This window comes from Lissotriton helveticus, chromosome 5_1 (assembly GCF_964261635.1).
Source record: "Lissotriton helveticus chromosome 5_1, aLisHel1.1, whole genome shotgun sequence".
NCBI classification, from domain to species: domain Eukaryota; kingdom Metazoa; phylum Chordata; class Amphibia; order Caudata; family Salamandridae; genus Lissotriton; species Lissotriton helveticus.
Window position 1 is genome coordinate 268,466,380 of NC_136065.1, and position 24,026 is coordinate 268,490,405.

At 43.7% G+C, this 24,026-nt stretch overlaps 1 protein-coding gene across 5 annotated transcripts in view; it reads right to left on the reverse strand.

Annotated features, from left to right (window-relative positions):
• RGS3 (regulator of G protein signaling 3) overlaps positions 1-24,026 on the reverse strand; it is a 945,383-nt gene that overhangs the window by 232,933 nt on the left and 688,424 nt on the right. For all 5 annotated transcript variants that reach the window (XM_078642175.1, XM_078642174.1, XM_078642173.1 and 2 more), the window contains one exon: positions 18,003-18,125. In XM_078642175.1, the coding sequence (XP_078498301.1) occupies positions 18,003-18,125 (123 nt within the window). The remainder of the gene's footprint in view (positions 1-18,002; positions 18,126-24,026) is intronic.

Below are 24,026 nucleotides of genomic sequence, written 5' to 3' on the forward strand. Positions count from 1 at the left end.
TTTCCTTTTCCTTATTTTTTGAACTTTGCATGTGTGTTGCATTGTACAGCATATTTAAAAAGTGGGGAAAATCTTTAAGGATTGTTTTTGTACCAGAATGGCCCCCTTATAGTACAAAACCTATGCTTTAGATAACACCCCCTTCTTTGCACTATGGTGCAAAGGTGCGTGTGTGCGTTGGAAGTCAAAAGTGCGCTAGCAGTGGGGGGAAGGGGAGAAAAACCATATGCTCTATCTCAGTAGATAAGGTGCATTTTTGCTCTCTCTCCTAGAAACAAGGTAGCACCAAAAATTAATACATTTGGGCCATTGGGTGCCGAGTAGAAATGAAGTGATTGAGGGACTCGGAAGACTACTCCTCATCTCACAGATCTTAGTAATGTTTAATTCATAGTCTGCTTAAAATGTTTAAATGATTTTGTATGTGTTTTGTGTGTTTGTACAAATGAAAATAAGTTATCTACCAATAACTGCAGTTCTCCAGTATTGTTTCAATCATTCCCAGTCGTCAAAGTAAGAGTCCCATGGTATAATTAGAAAGTAGTACAGTTTAATACATAACCTATACTGGCTAGAAAACATTCACTTCATTACCGTAACTGTATCATTTATTAAGAACCAAACTTCACCCAATAACACCCTCTAAAACATTCCCCACACAGGCTTCCCTCCCTAAGATTTTCAAGGGCTAGTGGTAAAAGGATGAATCCCATAAGAATAAGGGGAGCCTCTACAGAGACGAGGGTGGGTCGCATGTTAGTCTATGAAAGATGCCAATACTGGAGCACTACGGCTACAAGTAAGGTATTTTCTTTGCCAGTATTGGATCTTTCATAGATTCACAAGCTGCAATCAGAACAGATAGCAGTTAGAACACATGCACAATCAATAGCGGATGGTGGGATAACAGAATAAGCATGGGCTCACCTTACTGGAAGACATGATTCAACACTGCGTGTCTCATAGCCGCGTCATTCTGCTGTGATGACACCAGGCAGTAATGCTGTGTGAATGTGTGCCTGCTCTTCCAAATTGCTGCTCAGCATATTTCGTCAAGAGACACCAGCGAAGAGTAGGAGTCGTAGAGACAGAGGAATGCGCTTGTACTTTGTCCTTTAAACCTCTTCCACCCTTTAGTGTCACAACCTGGAGAGCCGCTTAAATCCATTGACCTATACTCTGCTTGAAAACTGGAAAACCCTTGCAATAGTTTCCATATGCAACCAGCAACTGGTCTGCTATCCTGAATTGCCTTGTTCGGCGCAGGCAGAATTTCAGGCATCTTTTAACATTCAAAGCCTGTAATGATCTTTATGCTGTACCCGGAGGATTCAGAAAGAATGTCTTCAGGACCACAGGTTCATTTAAATGGAAGTCCGGTGGGACTTTAGAGCTACATTTGGAATTGGTTCAGAGAAGCACACTATAATCCTTGAACTGCATAAATGGCTCTTAAATTGTAAAGGCCTGTATTTCACTAACTCTTCTTGCAGATGTCAAGCCAATAAAAGTGGCATTTCTACTTAACAAATTTCATACTGGTTTTGTGAATGGGTTGGAATTAAGCTTTCATCAGTTGTGCAAGTTCTGTATTTAGCTGCTAAGATGGAGGATGATTCTTTATTGGAGGAAAGACTCTCCAAAGGGCTCTAAGAAATTCTTTGATCACCCTACTATACGATAGAGATGGTGAACCAGTCAATCTTCTAAAACTCCAAATTACTGCTAAGTGAGCTTTAACTGAAGCATAGTCCCAAATTGATTTTGCTTAAAGTAACATGTAGGGTAGAATCTGTTCCAGTGGTGCTGATACAGGGTGAATTTTTGATTTTTGGCACCATAAACAGAAACGCTTCCATTTAAGCGAATACATCCTATTGGTAGTATCAGCTCTGGCTTTTGCAAGGATTTTTCTGCAATCCTGTGGAATGTTTAAGCTAGCAAACTCATTGTATTCAGGAGCCAAGCCGACAAGTGCGAGGATTTCAGGCCCGGATGAAGTTGTGTTTCATTGTCAGTAACGTAGGTAGAGGTTTCTGACAAATGTGAGTCTTCTCCGATAGGAGTAGTAGTTTGGGGACCCAATGCTGTCTGGGCTATCTCGGGGCAGTCACAGTTATTCGGCACGGTTCTCTCTTCATTTTGCTGAGAAGTCTTGGAAGTAACAGAAGCAGGTGGAAGGCATAAGCAAAGAAAACTTATTACCCCAACTGTGGGTGCCACCTTAGGTAAAACCGGCATTTTCCTACGTCGCAAACAGAGCTGATTTGGTCTGTCCCAAAGAAAGAAAAATCTGTCCAGAATTTCCTTGTTGAGCTGCCATTTGTGACAGCTGTTCCGCTCAATGTATCCGCAAGAATGCTGCTTGTCCCTGGAACATGTTCCGCTTTGATCCTTGTCTGTTGCTGTAGAGTCCACTCCAGGATTTCTTATGCTTTTGGCAATAAACCTGGAGATCTTGTGCCACCTTGCTTATTTATATAATACATTCTGATGGGGTTGTCTGTATGAACTAATACTGACAAACCTTTTATCCGGGGTAGGAGTGATTGCTAACTTAATCCTATGGCCATGAGCACTGTACCTCACAAGGCCGACGGAAGCAGCCTTGCTACTCTAAAAGGCGGAGCGTTGTCCCGCAGGATATTTATCTACATTCTGGTTACAGTGCATTGTCACTGGTTAATATTTACCAAAGGGATTTTCCCCGCTACGGCTGTAGCAAAGTACGCCCAGAGCCCATCTGGCCGCATTCCAATAATTTTTTCTGGCAGTTTTTCCTCATATTGAGTACCCAGACGGGTTCTCATGTGAGTAACATCTTTTCTTCTATTTTTCCACGTGTGGCACACAATTCACGAGACTGCCCAGTTACATCCTCAGATGTCCCTTCATCGTTAGTCCTGTGGAGACCCTACACTGACTATAGGGTCGAAACGCCGTCGACACACAGAAGAAGCGAACCATTACACAGCGCATGTCATTACATATTGCTGCTGTCTACAGAGAGATTATTCTTGTTAATGGTAGAGTTAAAAAATTGTGGCAACCTTGTATATAGAAGTTCACACTGTCACTTAACTTTGGGTTCCCGTTCTCACTTGGGACACAATGCACTAATGTTTTTTGATTTCCAAATTATGTTTATATTGCTTTTGGTCCAAAAAATTATAAAAATGTTACATGAACTGTCCTGTGTTAGTGTTTCTTTTGCCCCCTGTCATTGAGATACCCTTTAAAATATTGCCTCCTTTATTACAAAGGTATCTTATCAATCCATAGGAACCGTTGTTTTCCTTATATAACTATTACCCTGGTTCCATAGTAAGTAAGGTCCCCTGTTTTCCTTCCTTAATCGCCTATACGGCATAGTCCATGTGCTTGCCAAACAATGCTTCCCCATCATATGGAATGTCCAAGATTTTACTCTGGGTTTCTGGTCTGAAAGATGTGGCTTTCAACCACCCTTGCCTTCTGAGAACAGCAGCTCCCACCAGCTGGCAAAAACCTATCAACGCAATTCCATCTAACAGTCAATCATTTCTGAGAAATTTCCTTCCTGTAGGATCTTTTTTTGCTTCTCCTATTACATCTTCCGGGAAAAGATCTATGTATGTGGCAAATATTTGACCACATTTACCTGTCATAGCAGCCAAAAATAGCTAACGAACTGGCAGCTCGAACAGTTTTCCTATGTTATCCACAGCGGTGGCCTTCTCTATCAGGTGGTGTGGTGATGGGCATGGACGAGTTATTGGATCGACATTCAGGTGCTTGCGTTACTACTGAATCTGGGTTTGAATGATCAATTAAGCATGGCAGTGAGTTTTCTGGTGTTTTATATATTTCTTATCTAGTCATGGTAAAACCGTGGAGACCGTAGCTGGGTTCTTCATTATAATAGAACCTTCCTCCCAAATAAAATCTATTTAAGTCATATAAAAAATCTTCTGACTGTTGGTAATTGAAACCTTGTCGTGGCTCTTTCCATCAAATTATGCAATCCTCGGCTGTCATCCGGTGGAGAATCCACCGGCTGTGGTGCCGGCAGAAATGGTGCTAGAAATAGGTAATCATCCCATTCATTGGGTTTTGAATGATCAGGGATTTCCCATTCTCCATCCTCATTTGAGGACACTCCATTTTCTGTAGGCGGCACTGCAATGATTACATTTGGTGTTCTTTTGGGTAACAGAGGCACAGGTAAAATATGCGGTGTGAGCGGAGTTGGAGTCTGGATTTGAGGGGGATTATGGTAGTCTCAGTAGCTGCAATGTTGTATGTTCCAGAAACCTCCTGTAAAAATCCTACAACATACCTTGGAGGTCGTCTACTAAAGTTATTGGTACCTGAACCATGCCCTCTAGAAGCTGATGGTGACCAAAATGTTGGAATTGGTCCATATACTGAGTAGGATTGTCGCTATATTGTTTTGGTCCTGAGGAATAATAATCTTCATAGTGTTTCTCTTTCTCATGCTATTTAACATTCAGTTCAGAAGAACTATGTGGCGTTCCAAATGGCTCCAAATGGTTCTTTGTCATCCGAATCCTCCTCATCTAGTAAGTAGGATGACAGGGAGGAAAGATTTAACTTGGGGAGGTATGTTCAGGCCAAGTGTCAGATTATATTCTTTCTCTTGTCAACAGTGTCATCGACTATCCATCTGTAATCTTTATTGTCAGGGAAGTCCCCCAGCCCGTCACCGATAGCGTCGTCAATGTTTTCTTTATCAACAGTGCTACCGTCGTCGACTGTGCCATCGTAGGCATTGTTGCTGTTGACGGTGTCATAATGATCGACTGACATAGTTGTAGTCCTCAGTGTAGATGTCAAAATCGCTGTTGTCAGTGTCGATGACATCAATGTTGTCATTGTCACCGTCATCAATTTCGAGATTGCCAGTTACTATTGACATGGGTTTTTCCAATGATCACACTGTGGGCTTCCTCCATTTATAATATCAAACTAGACGCAGGAGTAGTAGGCTCAGGTCTTATATTTTCTGAGGAGACTTTATCCTTTGCTGCTTGTGAGAGCACTTCCCTGATGTTCTATGCCCTTCTGAGAACACTTGATGGGTCCTTATTAATATCTTTTGATGGTGATTTTGAAGGTATCTGTTCATGTGATCTTTCTTTTTTTCGTGACCTCATTTCGGTTTGTGAGGTGTTCTCACTATCCTCCTCCGAAATTGACGTCTCTTTAGATTTCAGTTTTTAGAGCCTTAGAAGAAGCATCCCCTCTCTATCTTTCAGTGTCTTAGAGGAAAAGGTGTAGCATATATTTTAATTTGTTACCTTGTATGAAGGATATAGACAATACAAATACTCCTAATGTGGGTCTTCTGAAGTTAGTCTTTTCGTCCCAGATGTTCGACAAGGTCTGAACAAATCCCTTCTTTGTTGATTCCGACATCCTGAATAGTCAGCTCTTGGCAGATGTAGGTTGGAACTGGTTTTCCTGATGAATAAGTCTTTACAAAATAGAAAACTGGTAAGAAACTGAGCAGAGCTCAGAGAGACTCCCATCACACAACATGCAGTAGAAAATCTGAGAGAGTTCAGTCTCCATGGGGAGTGTTCTAGAGAGTGCTGTCACCTTGGCTAAAGTTTGGTTCTTAATAAATTGTGTGGATAAGTTAACGATGTGAATGCTTTCTAGCAAATATGGGCTATGTATTAAACTGTACTGCTTTCTAATTATACCATGGGACTCACACTTCAATGACAGGGAATGAGTCAAGATAGTAAATCAAGGTAAGATACAATACTGGAGAAGGAAAATGCTACTTACCAGTATGCATCTGTTCTTGGCATGTAGAGCTGCAGATCACTACACTTTTGCATTAGATCGCCACCTGGTGTTGGGCTCGGATGATTGCATGTTGTTGTCGTCTTGGAAGAAGTCTTTTGTAGTCACGAGATAGGCGACTCCTCCCTTGGACGATAGTACGCATGGGCATCGACTCCACATTAGATTGTTTTTCGCCATGATGGGAAATGATGAAGTTAGTAGAAGTAAAGAAAAAGGATGTCCATGCGTGTGCATCAAAGTAAGATACAATTGGAACAGATACAAGTCCCGGGGAGGCGGGAGGGCGTGTAGTGATCTGCAGCTCAACATGCCAAGAACAGATGCATACTGGTAAGTAGCATTTTCCGTTTGAGGCATATGAGCTGCAGATACTACACTTTTGCATCAATTATGCAGCAGTGTCTCCCCTAGCGGTGGACACCTGTATCTGTTGCAGTAGCTTGAAAGAGAGTTTTAAGGACAGGTTGGCCTACTGCAGCTGCTTGGCTTGCACATCAACACAGTAGTGTTTAGTGAAGGTGTGTGTTGTAGACCATGTTGCTGCCTTGCATATGTCTTCTAGGGGGATGTTCCCTAAGAAAGCCATGGAGGCTCCTAGCTTGCGTGTGGAATGCGCTCTAGAAGGAACTGTTAATGTACGTTTTGCTTTTTGATAGCATATTTGTATACATTTTACAATCCACCTTGCAATTCCACCCTTGATAGGGTTGCCTTTATGTGGTGGAGAGAAAGATACAGTTGTTTTGTCTTTCGAAAAGATTTAGTCCTGTCTATATAGTAGAGAACAGCTCTTTTAACATCTAGTGTGTGAAGAGCACAGGTAACTCTACAGATTGGTTTAAATGAAAAGGACTAATGACTTTTGGAAGGAATTTAGGATTAGTTCTTAGAACCACCTTGTTACGATGTAGTTGTAAAAATGGTTCTTGTATTGTGAAAGCTTGTATCTCACTTACTCTTCTAAGAGAGGTAATAGCAACAAGGAAAGCTGTTTTCCATGTGAGGAATTGCAGTTCACATTTGTGTAAAGGTTCAAAAGGGGGACCCATGAGTCTTGTAAGAACAACGTTTAGGTTCCATACTGGAGAAGGTGGTAACCTGGGTGGAATGATTCTTTTTAATCATTCCATAAATGCTTTAATAGCAGGTACTCTAAAAAGAGACAGATTTTGTCCGTTTTGTAAATGTGCTGCAGTTTCTGCAAGGTGCAGGCGTATGGGTGAATATGCCAAGTTACATCTTTGTAAATGTAAAAGGTAGCAAATGATATTTTGGATAGAAGCATCCAGGGGATCAATATGGTTATTGTTGCAATAAATGGCAAATCTCTTCCATTTAGCAGCATAACAAGCTCTGGTAGTAGGTCTCCTGGCTTCTTTAATGATGTTCATACAGTCTGGTGGTAGGTTAAGATAACCAAACTCTAAGACTTCAGTAGCCAGATTGCCAGATTCAGTTGATTTGGGTTTGGATGTCTGATGTCTCCATGGTTCTGCGTTAGTAGGGAAGGTGTCAGTTGTAGTTTTTGGTGTTAAGCTAGAGAGAGTTCTAGCAGTATGGTGAACCACGGTTGGTGTGCCCATGTGGGAGCTACAAAGATCAATTTTAGGGACTGTTGTCTGAGCTTGCGTACTACCAATTGTATTAGTGGTAGTGACGGAAAAGCGTGCGCAAATCTGCCTGACCAATTCATCCATATCGCATTGCCCTTGGACAGCGGGTGTGGAAACCTGGCGGCAAAGGTTGGGCATTTTGCGTTTTCGTGTGTGGCGAACAGATCTATGTCTGGATGGCCCCACTTGTGAAAAAATGGTTGAAGAACTTGCGGATGTAGTTTCCATTCGTGAATTTGTTGTGTCTGCCGACTCAACAGATCTGCTATCTGATTGTGAACTCCTGGAAGGTGCTCTGCTAGCAGATATATATTTTGTGGAATGGCCCATCTCCAAATGTTCTGTGCAAGCTGGGACAGTTGTAGAGAGTGTCCCCCCCCTCCCCTGTTTTTGTATATAATACATAGCTGTCATGTTGTCCGTCCGGATTAATACAGCTTTGTTTTGTACTTGTACTTGCAATGTTTTGAGTGCTAAGAATATTGCTAGCAGTTCTAGATGGTTGATATGGAACAATTTCTGTTGAATGTTCCATTGTCCTTGAGTTGTATGATGTAGGAGATGGGCTCCCCATCCTGTGAGAGATGCGTCTGCTATGAGCACTATTTGTGGAACAGGTTCGAGGAACGGCCGTCCTTTTGTCAAGTTTTTGGTGTTCCACCACTGCAGAGAGCGTTGTGTGAGGGCTGTCTACCAACACCAGGTCTGTTAGTTGCCCTTGAGCCTGGTTCCACTGTTGTGCTAGACATTCCTGTAACGGACGCATCTGCAGTCTTGCATATGGTACTATGAAGATGCAAGATGCCATCATGCCTATTAGTTTCATGAACACTCTGGCTTGGAGAGAGTGTTGATGTTGGAAACTTGTGACTAAGGCCTGAATGCTGTGTATCCTTGCTGGACTGGGATACGCTAGAGCTGTGGACGTGTTTATTGTAGCCCCTAGATACTGATGTGTATGAGAGGATTGCAGGTGCGACTTGGTGTAGTTTATTGTAAACCCTAAGTCGTGCAATGTTTGAATTGTCTGATGTGTGTGTTGAACACACTGATTGAATGACTTGGCTTTTATGAGCCAATCGTCTAGATAAGGGAAGACATGTATTTGTTGTCTCCTGAGATGTGCTGCTACTACTGCTAGGCACTTTGTGAATTCTCTTGGTGCTGTTGTAACTCCGAATGGAAGGACTTTGAATTGATAATGTTGTCCTTCTAGTACAAACCTTAGATACTTCCTGTGAGCAGAATGTATCGGAATGTGGAAGTAGGCTCCTTTAAATCTAGTGTTGTAAGGAAATCGCCTTGTTGCAGCAGTGGAAGCACTTGTAAAGTGATCATATGAAAATGATCTGATTGTATATAATGATTGTGGGGCTTGAGGTCGAGAATTGGTCTTAGTGTCCCGTCCTTCTTGGGTATTAGAAAATACAGCGAGTAAACCCCTGTCCCTTGGTGCTGTAAAGGAACTATTTCTATTGCGTCCTTTTGAAGAAGTGACAGGACTTCTAGTTTGAGCAGAGTAAGATGTTCTGCACACATTGGACGCTGCTTGGGTGGTATGTGTGGAGGGCTTGCTATAAGTTCGAGGCAGTAGCCATTCTGGATAATTTGACTTACGCACTTGTCTGTTGTAATGGAATTCCAGACAGGTAGGAACTGTGTTAATCTGCCCCCCATATGAGTGGAATGCTGTTGGGGAAGCAGAGGGAAGTCACTGTTTTGTGGTGAAAGAGGTTTGATTATTGTTGTTACCCTGACCTCTTTCTTTGTTATTGTTTCCTCTATATCCTCCTCTAAAATAACCTTTGTTAGAGGATGTTTGTGTGTTAGATTTGAAGCATGTTGTGTTGTCTGCTCCAGTCTGTTTGGAGCCTCCTCTGTAGAAGGAGCGACGAAATGAACTTCTAGCTTGTGTGGACTGTAAAGCTCCCATAGATTTGGCAGTCTCTGTATTCTTCTTCATCTTTTCAAGTGCTGTGTCTACCTCTGGTCCAAACAATTGATTTTGATTAAATGGTTGATTTAAAATGGTAGTTTGCACTTCCTGTTTAAATCCTGAAATGCGTAACCACACATGTCTTCTAAGTAGAACACTAGTGTTCACAGCTCTAGAAGCAGTGTCTGCCACATCAAGTGCACACTTGATTGAGGCATTGGAAATTAGCTTGCCTTCTTGTATAAGGTTGGTTGCCTGCATTTTATATTGGTCAGGTAGAGTTCTAATAGTTTCTCTAACTGATCAGAATGAGCCCTGTCATATCTTGCAAGGAGGGCTTGTGTGTTAGATATACACCATATGTTAGTAGCTTGCGCAGCTATTCTTTTGCCTGAGGCATATGACTTTAGATTCTTTGTCAGGTGGGGGTGCTTTACCTGACGTTTGTGAGTTTGCCCTTTTTATAGCATTTGATACAACTAGTGAATCTAATGGTAGTTGTCCTTTAATGTAGGCTGGATCGTCAGGGGCAGACCTATATTTTTTCTCAATTCTAGGGTTTAGGATCCTGGTACGTACAGGGTCTTTAAATACCTCTGGAGCATGTTTGATGTTCCCTTTAATCATAGGAAGAATTTGAACAGACCTTTGTGATTGTTCAAATGTGTCTAATAGAAAATCTTCCTCTACCTCATCAGAGTGCATAGTGACCCCATGGTAAATGGCAGCTCTGTTCAATAGGTGTCCAAAACCAATGTTATCTTCTGGGGGAGAAGGTTTTGATGGGTATGACTGTGGGTCAGGAATATTAGGTACATCCCTAGGGTTTGGGTACTCCCAGTCTGGGTCTATCCCTCTCCCTAGGCTATACTCATCATCGTTTTGAGGTGAGTGTGAAGACAGAGTAGGAGAATGTGGAGGAGAAATCTGTGGTGAAATGTTAAGAGGAACAGGGGAGGAAGGAGAAGGAAGTATAGGAGAAGAAGGGTGCATAGGAGATGTGGCAGAGTCCTTCTTCTTGGCAGGTACTACAGGTGTGGGTGTTGTATCTGCCTTCCTCTTCTTGTGTGGTATAGTGGATACAGCACCTGTTTTAGGTCAATGTAGATCTTCTTTTGCAGAGGGCCTTGTTGGAAAAGTTCTTCTCCTTGTGGAACCTATGTCTGCGCCGATTTTTTCGGTTCCGGACGAGGTTGCTGCTTGTCTTTCGCCTTAGGAGGTGTTACATTGTCCTTTGGTGTAGTTTTCGGCACCGAAGGTGTTGTTTTCGGTGTCGTAGGCTGTTTCAAAGGCTTGGGCGCATCGGAATCAGGCCTTGTCGTTTTCGGTACCGAAGACGATGTCTTCGGAGTGGAACCTGGACTCGTCGGCTTCGAGGCGTCGGACGCTGGCTTCGCACCTTTGTCTTTCGAAGTCGACTGTCTTGGAGCCGAGACTTCTTTCGGTTTCGGTGCCGAGGGAGCTGGTGGGATCGGCACGGGCGGCTTGCTCGGTAAAGAGCTACCGGAAGGCTTAACTGCTTTCTTCGGAGCCGGGCTCGATGGCGGGGCTTTCGAAGTGGTTTTTCGGTCGCGACTGGGCACCGGAGGCGGAATGTTGACCTTTGCCTTCGATCTGGGTGCTGTGTGTGGTGCAGGGGCAGTAGTACTCACGCGCTGACCTGCCGGTATGGAGTCATCTGAGTTGTCTGTCTCTGATATGATTTGGAGATCATCCGAATCTTCTTTGGGAACGAGTGGAACCTCCTCGTCGAAGATGTCTACCGGTTCCGGAGCGGATCTCTGCATGTCGCGTCGACGGGCCCTCCGATCTCGGACGGTTTTCTTGGATCGAAAGGTCGTGCAGGCTGTACAGCTGGATTAGTCGTGTTCTGGCGATAAGCACAGGTTGCAGACCTCGTGGTGGTCACTGTGTGGAAACTTTGCTCCACACTCTGGGCATTTCTTAAATGGCGTCCTTTCCATGAGGTGTAGGCCTCACGGCGTGGATAGGTCCAACGGCCCGCATCGACGACCGGAATCGAGCTGATGGAGTCGAAACGATGTCAGTCGATATCAAAGTTAGTTAAGTAAAGTTTTTATGATTTTTTGCGCTTCAAAGTACTTGAAAAGTAGATTTCGAGGCGGAGCGGAAAAAGTTCATCCGAACCCAGTGGCAGAAAAAAAATAATCTAAGGATGGAGTCGATGCCCATGCGCACTATCGTCCAACGGAGGAGTCACCTATCTCGTGACTACAAAAGACTTCTTCCAAGACGACAACAACATACAATCATCCGAGCCCAACACCAGATGGTGATCTAATGCAAAAGTGTGGTATCTGCAGCTCATATGCCTCGAACATATACATATACACACACACACAAACACACATATTCTTCATAATTGCCCATTGTTGCTGGCCCCACCACTATCATCTGTGGCCTCTTGTGTGCCCCCAATGAAAATAATTTCTAGAGCGACCACTGGCAGGTAATTGCTTCAGTGCCCCACAAAGACGTATGAGCCACTATATAAATGAGACAATACAAAACAATACATGAATTGTAAATGTCTCAATGGGTGAAATGTGGCAGGCCGTGGCCTCTGCCATGTTCCGAGGTTGGAAGGGAAAGTTACGAGATGCAACAACAGCCAGCATGCCATGGGAGACCTCTCTCAGGTAAGACCTGGGGAAGGTAGAGAAGGGCGCAGCCAGCTGCCCCAGTCCTCCCGGAATGTGCATAAATATGGGATGGTTCTGTGTGCTACAGCTTGTCCCCAGCATTGACTAGAGTGGATGTACCTGCCCATTCATTTGGTCAGAGTAAGCCAGTATGCGTAGCTTAGCAGCACACTGCATGTGCTCAGTCTGGAGGTAAAGAGTCAGTTGTGTGTAGTAGAGACATAGCCACCAGCTTCGACTTGATGCTCTCTTGTTCATGGTTAATGGGTGACCAATACGTACAAGATAGACTGTTACACAAGAAACCATCAGTACCTGCCATAAAAAGTAATACATAAAGTGGCTAATAAAAACTGGCAGCCCTGAAGTTCAATGGTCATGAATAATAGAATGCTCTACACTCAAGGTCTTTGAGATCATTTGCATTAGTACATTTAGTCATTGAAATAACCCCTGAATCAAATTCACCGGATATGTTTTAATTAGTATGCCTTCATCACATTCATTCTCTGCAGGCCCAGTCTGTTAGATGGCCTTGAGGATTCTGAGTTCTCAGGAAATTGCTGCACTAGTTGTCAAGAACGTCTGAGTCAGTTGCTGAGCGCATGCCTAGCACACAGGAGAAACCTAATCGTTTTGCAGTTAGGACACATGCTTCTTTTATGGCCAAAAATAAGTAGGGCCTTAAATCCCTCTTGGTTTAAAAACTCTCTAGACTTACTTGCAGGATATTGGAAGTAATCTGCGTAGAGTACAAAATGGTGCATGGACATTGTCCTAGATATATTATCCAGAAATATGCACAATGACTGTCAAGTGCACAAAGACATTTACTGTACTAGATAATGATATTTCAATTTACCAGAGACAGGAAATAAGCAGCCATTAAAGGGCCAAGAGTATGAACCCACCTTTATGGCCCTTTACTGAGCAAAACACAATCAAGTAACCCTCTTGAAAAAGGTCTTAAGGCCATTGCTTTAATGCCAAGACTTTCATACAAAACAATTCCCCATGGACAAAGGAGTTTAGAGTAAATTAATTTCTTGCACAATACAGATTATCTCCCTCTGACCAAGGAGATTCGTGTTTAAATCAACCTTAGAGAGTGTTCAGAACAGCCGTGCTCTATATGCAGTCAAACAAATGGCAGTGATTGATAAAGGCTAGGCCGAACATTTAAAGCTTTAATCACCTTACACACTATATGTTGTACTGAAACCAGATTGAATTTGAAAATGTAAAACTATAAGTTTTGCCTGTCAGATAATTTTTTTAAAAACATATATGGGACCACAGACCTCTGCCAAAAAATTCAAAGCAGAACGTACAACTGAGTAAACTTATTTAGGCTTGAAAGACATGTTTATTTTAGGTAACAACCAATAGCCTTATGTCCACACATTTGGAAGTGCTTAGAGGAGACGTCAGTCTGCAACGGCGAGATGTACTAAATTGACAATGGAAAACAGTTGATAACATGGAAAATGGCTGAGGTCAAAAAATGTAACCATGATCCGAATCAGAAAATTTGCCCCATGCTCTTCTAATCTGCCTCAATACAAGGAGGTGCAAGATAAAAATAATTGTTCCTTCGTTAAGGAGAAGCAGGGTCCGTTTTACACACAGCCTTAGTAGTGCTCCACCTGCTTGGTGACCAGGATCCCGCTGTTACAAGAATGGTAGTCGTAATCTTGGCTATAGCTTGAGGATACGATTGCGACTGTAAATTGGCAACAGTAATTGATAGCAAAAGTAACAGTGGACTTTCAAGAACATGACTTAATTATTGTAAATTTTTATAATAATATTGTGGGCACTAAAAGAGATAAGATTGTCCCTGAGGTGGATTGTGCTATCGAAGCTGCAATTACTCGTACTAAGAATAACTTTGTAATACTGTGGACAGGCGATTTTAACATTCAAGCCTGTAGACATGCCCGGAAGGGATTTTGCGGACACCACGAAGATTATGCAGGGGGCGATAGTGTTTACATTAATCATTTCCCGCACAGTAATTATGGCAGCGCACTGAACAACTCAATAGCCAAATTCAATTTGGAATTACTTGAATGTATAAAAGACAAAAACAATGAAATGTGCCCAACATTCAGGGGGAGAGATGCCCATTCTAATATCGACCATATTTTATTGTCTAGTGGTTCGATTTTCTCTAATGTCTGGGTAACAGTGCAGCCTGTGAGTGATCACAACAGTATTTCAGTGGAGTTAATGGGCTGGGGCCCAAAAACTGTTGTGCACGGTAGATCTGTTCATGGGATTTCCGCTGTGAGACCAAATGGCACGAGAATTAAATGGGCCAAAATTGACCCTGACAAAATAATGAAGGATGTTTTATGTAAATGTACTAGAGAAGTTGATTATTGTCTTGCACCGATTGTGACAGGAACAGCCGTTCTCTCAAACTTTATGAAAATTACATGTACAGTTGAAAATACCTTGTTAAGAAGAAATAGAGGGACTAAAAGGGAAAAAACTGTTTGGTTTGACAAACATTGTGCTATGACTTTAAAAAGATTGAAAAGTGTACTTGATGTTAAACCCAGAGATAAAGATATAGTTAGAGAAGAACGTAATAATTATAAAATGGCCTTGTCAACTAGGAAAAGGGAGTTACGGAATGAAGCGTGGAACAAGCTTGATATGGCTGTTGTAACCAAAAACCATAAATTGTTCTGGGATACTATAAATGGCCCATTTCTAAAGAACGAAAATATTCCAGAGGTCAGTTCCCACGTTAGTTGTCTTGCATGGATTGCACACTTTTCTGAGATTTTTAAATCCGATTTTAATCCAGATGGGTCTATTACATGTTTTAAATGGAAGAAAATGCAGCTGTTTTTAACATTAAATGAAGTGACAGATGCAATTAAAAATAGTAAGGGGGGTAAAGCACCAGGGCCCGATGGGGTACCCATGGATTTTTATAAACATGAGATATCATTATGGGCCCCAATCCTGACTCGCTATTTTAATGCAGCAGTGGAAGGTAATTTACCAGTGACATGGGGCCAATCAATCATTATACCCCTTTATAAAAAAGGTTCCAGATCAGAAGCAAGGAATTACCGGCCAATCTCGCTTCTAGACTCGACAGTCAAAATCCTTAGTCGAGTTCTATTAGCGAGACTGGAAGCCTGGACCGAGGAGAATAATATCTTGTCCCCTGTGCAGTACGGATTTCGTAGGGGAATAGGAACAATGGAGCAGTGCGTGAACCTGGAACTCATAGTCGGCAAGTATACCAAAGCTAAACCTGGTAATGTTTACCTATGCTTTGCCGACTTGAGTTCCGCATTCGACCTGGTGGAACACGCATTGCTCTGGCCCACATTATTGGCAATGGGCGCCCCTACTGAAATTATACATCTGGTCGCCCGCTTGTACAATAATCTAACAAGCAAAGTAAGGTTTGGAACAGACGGTGAATGCACCCCTTTCTTTGATGTCAAGAGGGGCATCCGTCAAGGATGCGTACTCGCCCCCTTATTATTTTCTTTATTTGTTAACTATGTTGACACAACTTTAAGAATGACCAATGTAGATGCACCAACTATAAAAGGTAACCCCATCCCAATCCTTTTATATGCGGATGACGCGGTCCTCCTTTCCAGGACTCATAATGGACTGCAACACTTAATTAACCAATTCCACGTATTTATAGAAAACAGGAGATTGAAAATTAATAAAGGGAAGACAGTTACCATGGTGTGTGGTAAGAAACAAAGAAAACATAAGCCTTTCTTCTTAGAAGGGGGGAAATTAGAAAGTGTTAACAGTTTCTGTTATCTAGGTATTACCTTCTCAGGAGACGGGAAATGGATTAACTAACAAAAAAGTGTTCTTTTTAAAATGGCCAGGAATACCAACTGTATTTTTAGATTTGCTGCGAAACTAGGGGAACGCAGAATTCCGGATATGTTGACCCTTTTTAACGCCAGATGCATTTCGTCAGCCATATATGGGGCTGGAGTTTGGGGGTATGATGAACAGAATGCCAAAACTGTTCAAGGGAAGGAAAATGCGTTTTTAAAAAGACTAATCAGTGCCCCAGCTACAGCCTCAACGGAGTTATTACATAAGGAATTAGACCTGTATTATGTTAAAGACCTAATTGCGCTCCGTCCCCTGTCCTTATGGCGCTCAATATGGGCTAAGGAGGAGACAAAGTTTACACAGGATGTAATAACTGATTGTATTAATCTTGACCATCGATCAAAAATTCCCTGACTGTACCACATATATCACTGGTATAAAACACTGTACGGTCTGGATATTTTTAAAGATTCTAACATGGATTTTATCCTATCAAAACGGGAGTTGAAGATGTCCTTTTTGAAATATTCAGCAGAGACTAGAATGGAAAAATATAAGAAACAAAGTACATTCAATCTCTATGAACAATATAATACTAACGAAGGTTCCAAATTTTATCTTGCAATAGTTAGTATTCCTTCACACCGATTTGTGTTAAGTCGTTTCCGTCTAGGAATTGTACATCACCTTGTGGCCTTTCCTGTGCCTAAACTACCTGGAACGTGCCTGTGCCCATGTGATGGCAAATCCAAACAGAGCGTATGTCACTTTATGCTATTTTGTACTTTTTATACTTCTTTTAGGAAATATTATTTGAAACCCATCTTTTTAAAATATGATACACATCATCTACAAACAGCAATGAAATTAGTGTTTAATCTTGAGTCCCCGGATGTATGTTTTTATGTGGCAAGTTATATTTTAAAATGTATTTTTGCTAGAAAATCAATTACTGTATGAACTCTGTAAGCTGCTAAAATGTACTATGCACTTTATAATAGGATGTGCTGACATCACGTATTATCTTGCTAATTTGCACACATATGTTTGAGTACCTGCTGCTAAGATATAATATTCACTATTGGAATGATCCAGCACCTGCACTTTTGTCATAGTTATTCCTTGTGAATAGCCTGATTAGATGTTGCTATATGCATATTGCACTTTAGGAAGGATGTTGTAGAATTTCCTATAGAAATTATTTATCTGTATGATACTTAGCACCTTAACTGCATATTTACACATTTTCGATGTCGTATAATTATTGATATCATAGCCAAGTGTATCTTTATAGATGACCTTATGATTCTGTATTATAAATATTGCCAAATGTTTTTATTCTATGTGCAATCCCATTATTTGTCACTTCCTTTTTCTTTAGCTGTTCTAATATGTGTAAAAATTCTTTTCTATGTCTGTTGCTATATGGTTGTGTTATTTACAAACCGAATAAAGCATCTTTGACTTGACTTGACTTGACTTGAATTCAACCAATGTGATGTGAGGATTCTAGTCGGATTTTGAAATTTCTTTTTAAGACACATCTGAAAAGATTTACATTTCAATGGATTGTTCTCATATGTTTTATATTTATACAGGATGTGACATGTGTAATGATGTTTTATCATTCTTGTGTTTTTAGCTGGAACATTTTCTACAAAAAGCTAATAAAAGGTCATCTAATACATTCTAATCCCGCTGACCAAGAAAGGTTGTCCCATTTCTCAGACTGCATGTCAATGCCAAATAAGTTCTTGTCAATATTCCTTTTATATCATCAAACACGACCAATTGATTAAAAAGCAAAAGTCAGAAGCACATCTGTGCTTCAAACAGATATGTCTTAACGCGAGATCCTTCCTATTTGGACATTTGAACAATTTACATTTGCTCTACAACTGTATTACTTACTTGAGGGCCCTCTGATAACTAAAGTGTACTATCACAATAACTGGAAATAAAGTATTCATTGTAGGCAAATCAAACAAATACATTTGCTTTACTGATAAAGCACTGTAGTGTGAAAAGCCACAGCTTCATACATTAAAACCGGTACATGCAAAAGTACAAGTTTTCTGTAAGATTGATCATTTATGTCTGTGTAAGAAGATGTAACTTTCAGATTCAGGAGCTTACCGTCTTTTCAATGGAAGCAGTTTCCTTCAACTTCTGCTTCGTAATGTTTTCTTTCAGACACCAACAGATCCGCTCTTTCTGTTCTTGCGAAAACGTTTCCAAATTTAAAAAACACTCTGATTTCTGGTGAAAAAATGAGGCATTCCATGGTTAGTGTCGCTGATGCCATCAACAAAAATACAAGCTTTTCAACCATTCATCACTTAATGTCAATGACTTGTGCTTATAAAACAGAATTATGTGGAAACATCCATTACGTTCCCTAATTTACAAAGTGGGCTTACTTATGTGTGGGGGTCGGCTCTTTGGAAACAGGCTTTGGATTATGTAGATTTAGCTTATATTCAATTGCTGGATGTACAACTATCGGTTGTACATTGATTGGTTCAATTTCGAAGAACGCTGCTCGTGCTAAGGACTATATGACTTCAGTTGTCCATTGTTGAGGCTGAAATGAACATAATGAAGGGCACTTTCTGTCGATACACATCAAACAGTAAATTTGTAATAAATATATTACAGAAAAACTGCTCTTATGCAGAGTATTAGAATAGATTTACTGATAGAGGTGTAAAACCACATGGGTCTGAAACACTAATATGCCACCTCTCACTGGTCATATTTCTTTGCACTCAAGGCTAAACCTAGTACGAGTCAGAAAGGGGGAACTGAATGCTCTTGATGCTCCCGCCCAACAAGATAACACGCTACAGTTGTCAAATCCTGCAAATTAACCAAATGAGTTTTCAAAAACTATCTGTAAATGCATGATAAAATTGCAACCTAAAAAGAGTATGACTTGCCACTGATGTTGTGTGAAAGAAATGTGGAAATTAATTGTAAACTACTTCATACACCATTGGTTTATCTGACTGAATTTTAAAGAATGGGAGGGAGGTTGAAAGGAGCGCAGTTAGGATGGAAAAGCCCCACGAATTATGCTTTGCTTTCCCCCAGCTGCAATGAAATCCGGATTCCCTGGTGCGGATTTTTGTTGTCATGGGAGAACACGGATCATGGGTGTGTGCCATGAACAAAGGGAATCCCCACCCAGAAAGATTTGTGGATTGTTCCATTACTGAGATCTGGGTGGGACATACACTGGATAAAGAAATAGCAAGGCTCTTCAGTACGCTTTAAAGGCTGACTGCTGAGGGCACCCACACAAGTGAGGTATCATGTTTATCAGGTGAAATATGTACCGGCGCGATAATCCCACAACTTTTCCACACAGAAACGTGAAGAAAGTATGACTTTTGAACTAAATGTGAGGCTTGCAGGGGATCCTAGGTAATACAATTCTAGAGAATCCATGCAAGCCACACCGCCAGCCAAGCGCCATCCACGCACACCACCAGCACACTGCCAGGCAAGTGCCATCCATGCACTCCGCCCAAGCAGCATCTATGCACACCGCCAGCCAAGCGACATCCACGCACACCGCCAGCCAAGCGACATCCACGCACACCGCCAGCCAAGCGACAACCACCACACCACCAGCCAAGCGACATCCACGCACAACGTCAGCCAAGCAACTGTCTAAACACTGCCAGCCAAGTGCTATCCAAGCAGACCACTAGCCAAGTGACAGTCTACATATACTGCCAGTCAAGCGTTAGTCCACAAACACTGCCAGCCAAGCATACGTCCACACACGCAGTCAGCAAAATGCAGGGAGGAAAATGCAGGTACACAACCAGCCAAACGCCAGTACACGCAGACCGTCAGCTGAACTCCAGTTCTCTAACACACACAGAAACTTTCCCTAGTGTCTAGTGTTTTTCTGCCCCCCCTTGAGAGTATATGAGCCAAAAAATATTGCTGGTCTGCCCCCAAGGGGAGGGGGGCCAGAAACAGTCAAAATGTGTTTCCCACAAAAAGGGGAGTGACCCTTGCGTAAGAGGCCGCTCCCTGACATGCCCAGAAACCATATCCCCGGTGCCTAATGGGCTTTCTTACCCCCCCCCCACCCCCCTCACCAGGGAGGGCATTAAGACTGGCTATTTTGGGGGCGTGGCTGGCCGGGCAGCGGAATGGCCGCTTAGACAGCGAGCTCTGCTGCCCGCACCGTTTATCCTGCTTTAATCCTGCCTGCTCCCGCTCGCACAGGCTTGTGGATGACACGATGTGACGCCGGAGGATCTGGGGCATGATTGACGGCGACTCCGGTGTCCTGGCGTTATTGTAAACCCGTCTTGGGCTCCTCGTTATCCGGACCGTGGCAGAGTCGGGCTGCGTGCGGAGGTGCTGGAGGTCGGCGCCGGCTACCGCTGCCAATTGAAGACGTGGCTGTGCGGGCCTAGGCGATTGCCGGACGGAACTGCGGGGGACGACACGGTACCCGCGCTGGTGGAGGTGGGGTAAGAGCGCTGACCCGGCCACGGCTGCCATGCTTCAGTAATACCTCGTTGTGCGCCCGCACGATTTTATCCTGTTTTCTGTCCGGGCTGGTGTGGATCGGTGGAGAAAGGGGCCGCCATATTGGGCTGGGCACTACGCCACTGTTCAGGTCGGAATTGGAACAGACCTGTGCACCCTGCTTCTCCAGTCGTCAGTGCAGCGGGGGTTGCTGCTTTTACACGCACTCGGATGGTTCGACACGGAAACAGTCTCCTGTGTCACAAAGCGCCACTTTTGCCAGCACCTCGCAAAAGGCATCGGAGACTGAGTGGTCTGCGCACGTTCATGGTGGCTATGGCGGCTCGCCCTTATTTCCTGGGAATAATGATGGCCCCTGCCTAGTGGATCCACCGCGGCTCTTCTACCAGCTGTAATTGATCTGGCTTTAGATGCCGCTCTGCGTGAGGAGCTGCGTCCCGAGAGACAGAGATTGGCCCAGAACCACATGATGGAGCCCACGTTTTGAGACCTCTTTGTTGCTCTTGGCTCCCTCCATGCTACCTGGGTGGGAGGAGTCAGAGGACTTGGACTACAGCTAGACGCCATTGTTGCCCCTCCGACGGGCGGGAGTCACGTTGATCCTGTGATTATTGACGCCGCTCGCGGCTCGGCGCCAACGCCGGGGTTTACTGTTCCACACCTGGAGTTGGTTACAGGTGGGCCTCCGTCAGGTGTGGAGTATGAGTCCCGGATTGATCACATGAGTAACGCAGGGGGACCTGGCACTACACTGCGGGCGGTACACTTCCACAAAACAGCGCCTTTGCCCATTCGAGTTGCACCGCCCTTGTGCCCGGCTGACATGGCCTTCTATTCCTCATCGCCCTGGCGGCATCCTGATCTGAAGGGCTGGCTTGGTACTTTGTTGCTGAACTCAAACGATCGTTGGTTGTGTTTCGATGTTTCCCGGTCGCAGGACCCTCACATGGTGTTGGCTTTGCCTTGCTTTCCTGTTAACTCTGATCATTGGACATGGTATTATGGGGCGAATGTCCGGTTGTCACGTATTAACGGGCGTATTAAAGCGGGGCAGGGTTGAATTTTTACGTATGATGTGGGACAGATTCCCCGGCCAGCTGCTGATAAGGAGTTGCTTTAATGTTCTGTTTTTCTAAATGCCTCTTTCGCGGTCAGTTCGTGGACTTGTTTGTATTCGACATTGTGTTGCTTAGTGCGAGCGGGGCAGGGGAAGTTGCATTCTCCTCCATCTTTTTCCCTTCCTTGGGGTGTAGTTTAGGGGGCGACAGGCACGCTGCTAGTGGGGTTAGGTCGTAGCCATCGGCAGGGATGTAGGGTGGGTTTTTTTTTTTTTCTTTGTTATTTTCTATGACCTTCTATTCCTTTCCTCTCTTCACAAGAGCTGTGGCGTATTCTCCTGAGTCTTATTCATACCATATTCTGGTGTTCATGTTTGCTCCTTGTATCCTGTACTTCTGATGGGCGGGTGTGAGTGGGAAGTGTTTGCTGAAATTATTCTCTTCTTGCTTGCTTTTGTTTCGAGCGTCATTTGAATCACTGTGACTTGTGCTGTATATTGTTTCGTCACTTATTTGCCCGTCCACGGATCAATTTCAACTCGTCTATTGCCGCCCGATATGTCTATGTTCATTTCCTCTCTTGTGATATAATAATAAAAATATATATAAAAAAAAAAGACTGGCTATTTTTTGGGGGGTTGGAGGGGGCACTGGCATACCCATTCTGGGCAGTCCCCACCCCGGACATACAAACAAAGAAGTCTCCGGTGCCTAGTGGGATTTCTGCCCTCCCTGGGGTACGGATTGGGGGCTATTGCCCCCTTATGTCCCCCAGTGGGCAGTAAGACTCTGCCTATTTGTTTTTGAGAGGGGGCATTGGCATGCCCATTCTGGGAAGCCCCCACCTCTGAATTACTTTAAAAATATTAGTCCCTGGCTTCCTAGTGGGATTTCTACCCAGAGCAGGGGGGTTGGAGGCAGAAAGACTGACTTTATCCAAAACGTTTTGGGGGGCAATAACACTTGCCCAAAGGATTGCACCCCCACCCTGGCGTCTATTGGTGGATTCCTCCTTCGGGATCTCCCTCCTGCAGCGATCTACTAGGGAAAGCCCCAAAAGCACCCAATAAGTGAAAGTGAAATTAAATGATCTTCTCATTTCACTACTGATGTAATGACGTCAGCGCTCCATGCACACAATCGCCATTACATTGAAGGAAAGAAAAAGGAAATCCCTCTGCTGAATTTCCAGGTCATGTGCTGCGGATTTAACAGTTATGTCCTCTGTAAACCAATGCCACAGTTGAGGACGTAACAGTTACGTCTGTGGCACAGAAGTAGATAAGAAGAGAAGATTAACGCCCCACAACTGTTAAGTGTCAAGCAGCCATTCAGACTGTATGTTGAGGAAGAGCGCAGCAAGACATCTGCCGGTTGCACGACTGAGGGCTAAGGTCTCCCAGCAGAGTACGAAGTCCAGTGGGAGATCCTGGTGAGTAGTTTCCAGTAGCAAGGTGCAAAGAGACGCTAGTAGATCCACTGGGTCATAGCCCGTGTGAACATTCAAGTCGGTGACCCCATACGCCAGATGGGACCGCCATGAAGTTAGCTGTGGTTGTTTCGATCAGGCTGTCACTCGTAGAGGGAAGTCAGCAACTCCGTATGCCACAGAGTGCCGCTGCGAAGATTGCAGGACTGCTGTGCCGATCGGGCTGTCGCCTGTGTGAAGCGTACAATCAGCCACCTCGTATATCCCAGAGAGGGCCGCCGTGAGGAGGAAATTAAAGCCTCCCGATCAGGCAATCACCTGTCTGCAGAGTAAGGTTGCTAACACGGTGTGCCAGAAGGGGTCACTGAAGAACAAAGAGCATGGCCCAGTTCTGCCATCGAGTGGAAAGGACTCAGTGGTTGCTTGTGAGTGCCCAAGCTCTGACTAAGGATTGGAACCCGAGCAATCGTCACCCACATCTGTGGGAAGGATCAGATGAACATACTGTCTCACTGGATAAAGCCCTGTGGACATCCAGCAGCTGCCCCTGCAAAGCTGCAACTCACCATTAGCAGGCACTGCAGCCCTCCGCGACGTCCAAGAGTGAAACTCCCAGAGACCCTGGTAGTGCAACCGCTGCAGGAGCATGTAACAATGATCGTAGGGCTGGAAGGCCCAGAGGGAAATTGTTCTGCCACAGAGCACTTTGGGCGTTGGAATACTGACTTTTGGAAGAGTCAGAGTGGGACTTCTAAGACTCAGACTACTAGGGGGGCTTATCCTGAATGCGGCAGCACTATAGACATATAGTGAATAGGGAATAACCGATACCGCTAGTGACAAAGAAGTGCGAGTTAGGGATATGCCTATCAAACACTAGAGCTTACACCTCAGGGGACTGTGTGTATTGTTTTTACCTGCTGTATTTCATTATGTGTTTTTGTATAAAAGTCCACATTTGTAAAGCGCACAATCACCCGTAAGGGTCTCTAGGCGCTGGGGGCCGTCGGGAAGATTAAGCGAGCTATTGCCCAGAGTCACATGGTGCTGGGCTAACCTGCCGCCGGAGCCGGGGATCGAACCGTGGTCCCCAGATTCCAGCGTCAGTCGCCCTGGCCGCGGCGCCACACCTCTTCCTTATATAACTACCATGTTTTT